At 41.9% G+C, this 4,004-nt stretch overlaps 1 protein-coding gene across 1 annotated transcript in view; it reads left to right on the top strand.

Annotated features, from left to right (window-relative positions):
• The window catches only part of atp2a3 (ATPase sarcoplasmic/endoplasmic reticulum Ca2+ transporting 3), a gene marked incomplete in the record, with an annotated part of 52,712 nt that overhangs the window by 39,567 nt on the left and 9,141 nt on the right, over positions 1-4,004 (top strand). The window contains 3 exon segments of the mRNA XM_024265676.2: positions 1,699-1,815; positions 2,234-2,452; positions 2,698-3,033. Coding sequence (XP_024121444.1) covers positions 1,699-1,815; positions 2,234-2,452; positions 2,698-3,033 — 672 coding nt within the window.

Here is a 4,004-nt window from a genome sequence, read left to right as displayed (position 1 = left end):
GTGGGCCAAATCTGGCCATCCAGGTGGTTTAATCTGATTCTTTCTCCTTCCAGTTCACCAAAGACTCTTTTAGCTAATTCTCCAATGTTTATTGACTGTGATCAATACATTCAATCATTGGTTTCTCAGAGTTCTTGATAAAATAATGAAAGCTAACATCAAAATGCTCTTTCATTGATTTACAATCCTTTCCAACTGCGGTCAAATGAGCCGCCGTTCACATTTCCGTGGTCACATCAAGAAGCTCCGTGGAGTCTGGTGGAGATTTTCCAGCGTTCTCAGCCCTGCTATAATAAATTTTCTATGAAACTCGCACAAAAAAATCTAGTGACGGCTGATTTGACCACTTTAATGTGAGCAGCGGCTCGTTTGTGCATGTGCAGCAGAGCTGTTGTGATATCAAGTCTCATTAATTTAAACAGAGCAGTTTGTCTGAGACAGTTTGATTGACAGAGATTTAAAAGGAGAAATACTCGGAAATGCAAAAACAGAATTATTTCTTATCACATTTGTTCTCTTTCATACGAAAAATGCCACACATACATGTTAAAAACTCCCAAAACAGGATTATCACCACAGGGTGACTTAATAGAAATTACCGCAATGCACAATTCTGCCACTAGGGGGAGCAAAGGAAAAGCCAGACCCTCATAACAAGAGATCAAGAAAAAAAACGCATATCTTTGCGAGCACGCGCCACGTCTGGGTTAGATGCAGTTTAATTTGGCATCATTTTCCCCTGATTTGCATATTTACATTTTAGGCAGGGTGTTTATTTTTCTCTATAGCCACCTCTTGAGTTTACTATCACGATTGCTTCAATGTCAGATCTAAAATATTCAGTATAAAATTGAATAAACCTTTTTTTTCCTTTTTATAGTTAAATGCACTTTATGTGAAATCCGCTGACCTTGTGAATGAATGTGTAATAATAAATTATTAGGCTACAAGGTATTGTTTTTTAATATATGTCCTCCATCCTCAGAAAGACGCATGCTAAAACCCCCACAATTTTCCTAGCGGTGCTTCTTTGATGCAAAGGGAGCAACAGCAGCCCAGCATGTCCGTGTTATCACAGAACTTTCTTATGTTAACATTGAGAGGCTTGTTTAACTTTCGGGTGTGATCCTGTGAGTTTGTTCTTGACTTTTAAACGTCTCCCATGCAAATATTTTTGCAGCTAGAAACTCCACGGCTGCTTCACTTTAAGGCTTACGTCACTTTTGAACCACCTGCAACAAGACGGATCATGTTTGAAGTTTTATTTATTTCAGTTTAAACGTCTCGAATCTGGAGGTAAAGTTTATAACAATTTGACCTCCAAATCTCCACCTTAAAATAACAATGATCTTTATCAGCTGATAGAGAATAGTATGATTCTTTCTCATCTTCCTCCTGTTAACCTATAAAAGGTGAAATGTGCACATCCTGTTAAGATAAGCCTCCCTTTACTCAATGAAGGGAAAGTGTCCAGTCAGACACCTTCAGGATATCTGTGGGGCTGTGGATGAGACAGTCTGTGTTCACCAGTCAGCCGTTTTCCTGTAGAATCTGTGCAAGAGTGACCTCTGCTGGTGATGAAAGGGATAAAAAACCTTATGTTTGTCATTGAAGTGAAACTTGAACTGTTTTTGGTCTGCTGGTCCATCAGTTGCAAGCCTGACTGTTTCTCTGACTTTATTTATTTTCATTTGTTAGGTGATCAGGCAGTTGATGAAGAAGGAGTTCACTCTGGAGTTTTCCCGGGACCGAAAGTCGATGTCGGTGTACTGCACGCCTGTCAAGCAGGGCTCCCAGAGCAAGATGTTTGTCAAAGTATGAATCACTTATTACCTTTTTCTTATTTACCTATAAAAAAAAACACTACAAATAAAACTTTGATTAAAAAAATAACTTTTTAACAAATCTAATTTTATACCTGAAGCTATCCATTATTCTGACATCTTGATCACGTTGCAGAACAATCTCTGTGGATTGTTTTTTCAGGCTTCCTCCAGTCATCTGCATCACCAAAAGGATACTTACACATACACTACAATCCTACGTTAGATTTTCATTACATCTTTTAAAGGAACCGTTAATCTGTTTACTCATTGCTGTAACTCAACACAATCTTAATTGTGTTCTGTGGTGAACTTTGTGTAAAATGCATCATCATTTTCTTCATGCACAATCTCTCCGCTAACTTCAGTGTGGTTATCATAATATTGCCCATCGTGTTTTGTGCTGACAGGGAGCTCCAGAAAGTGTGATGGAGAGGTGTCAGTACATCCGCGTGGGAACAGGAAAGGTGGCTTTGACTCCAGCTGTGCGCGAGCAGCTGATGTGCAAAATCAGGGAGTGGGGGACGGGCAGGGACACCCTGCGCTGCCTCGCTCTAGCCACTCATGACAGCCCGCCACGCAAAGAGGACATGGACCTGGAGAATTCCAGCAAGTTCGTGCAGTACGAGGTAAAGGACTGTCATTACATCCTATGTTCTAACATATATTAAATATTAAAGATGTGTTAACAGATAAAAAAGAGATGAAAATGTTCAACTCTAATTCTATTTATGTCAAAATTCATGAAAAAAACTAGTCACTTTGCCTATAAACAAAAATGATTTTCCTCTTGTCGAAAACCTGTTAGATTTCAAGTAGGAATTCAAATCGATGATGAAGCTCCTGAACCCCCCCTCTTTTGTCCTCCTTTCAGATGGGGCTCACGTTTGTCGGCTGTGTGGGAATGCTGGACCCCCCCAGGAAGGAGGTGATCGGTTCAGTGAAGCTATGCAGCGAGGCCGGAATCAGAGTCATCATGATCACGGGAGACAACAAAGGCACCGCTGTGGCCATCTGCAGGAGGATTGGCATCTTCGGGGAGGACGAGGACGTGGCGGGGAAAGCCTACACCGGCCGCGAGTTCGACGACCTGCCCCCTGAGGACCAGAGAGAAGCCGTCAAACGGGCGCGATGCTTCGCGCGCGTCGAGCCCGCTCACAAGTCCAAGATCGTCGGATATCTTCAGTCTTTTGATGAGATTACCGCCATGGTGAGGATTACAGCGCCTCCTCAAACCTCAGAGCTTTCTAGTCTGAACTTCATCCCCTCCATTCAGAAATGTTCTTGTGATCTCCACACAAACACTCTCATTAGAGCAGCAGTTTCCCCTCTTTCTGCATCTGTTCTTCCTGACAATAATATTTCAAGGCTGGGTGAGGAGAGAAGAGGCCGACGAGGCATGACACGTCTGGGATTTCTTTGAGCCTGCTCTCTCTGACACGGCTATCAAGACCTGTCATCTCTGGTCTGCTCCGCCGCTCCTGATCCGACATGCGTCTCAGAAGAGCGCGGCGGGACAGACGGGGACAACAGTATCACCGTTTGCCTGTCAGGCTCGCTCCACTGGTCCAGAGCAGCAGATAAAGATCACTCATTTGGGCTTAATTCTGTCCAGACCCCAGACAGAACCAATTTCTCATAATGAGACAAAAGTTCAAACATCAGGACTCGTAAAATGAACAATATTCATCTTAGTGTAAATCACAGAAGCATTTTTTTCATGTTCAGGATTAAAATAGCCTTTCTGAGTTTTTATATATTCAAATTGTTGTGAATCAGGAGCTTGTATTTTTAGAAAATGCAGTGCGTTGGCCTAAAAGTCTCTGCTCTGCTTAAACAGAGAGCTTTCAGTCTCAAGAAGGGTAAAGGGGGTGGGGTTGCTCTGTTTCAAAGGTCCCGCCCACAACTTAGAGGTGAATTTCTAATGAAATACTGCTGCTCTGCAGCAATTATGTCCTAGAACCAGGCATGCTAGAATATTTTGGCTAAAAACATAATTAAAAGACCACTAGGAACAATTTAAAATTAACCAAAAGATGATCGGAGTGAGACTTTACAGGGTAACCAAACAGTAAATCAACTTTTGCTTCTCTATTGACCTAAATGGAGCTTTAAAAGTGCAGACTGTTGGTCCTTGACACATTTTTGACGATTTAAATAAACTCCTGAGATTATAGTCTA

This window comes from Oryzias melastigma, linkage group LG14, assembly GCF_002922805.2.
Source record: "Oryzias melastigma strain HK-1 linkage group LG14, ASM292280v2, whole genome shotgun sequence".
Taxonomy (NCBI): Eukaryota; Metazoa; Chordata; class Actinopteri; order Beloniformes; family Adrianichthyidae; genus Oryzias; species Oryzias melastigma.
The sequence above is the reverse complement of the archived record's forward strand: the minus strand, read 5'-3'. Positions and strand labels throughout refer to the sequence as shown.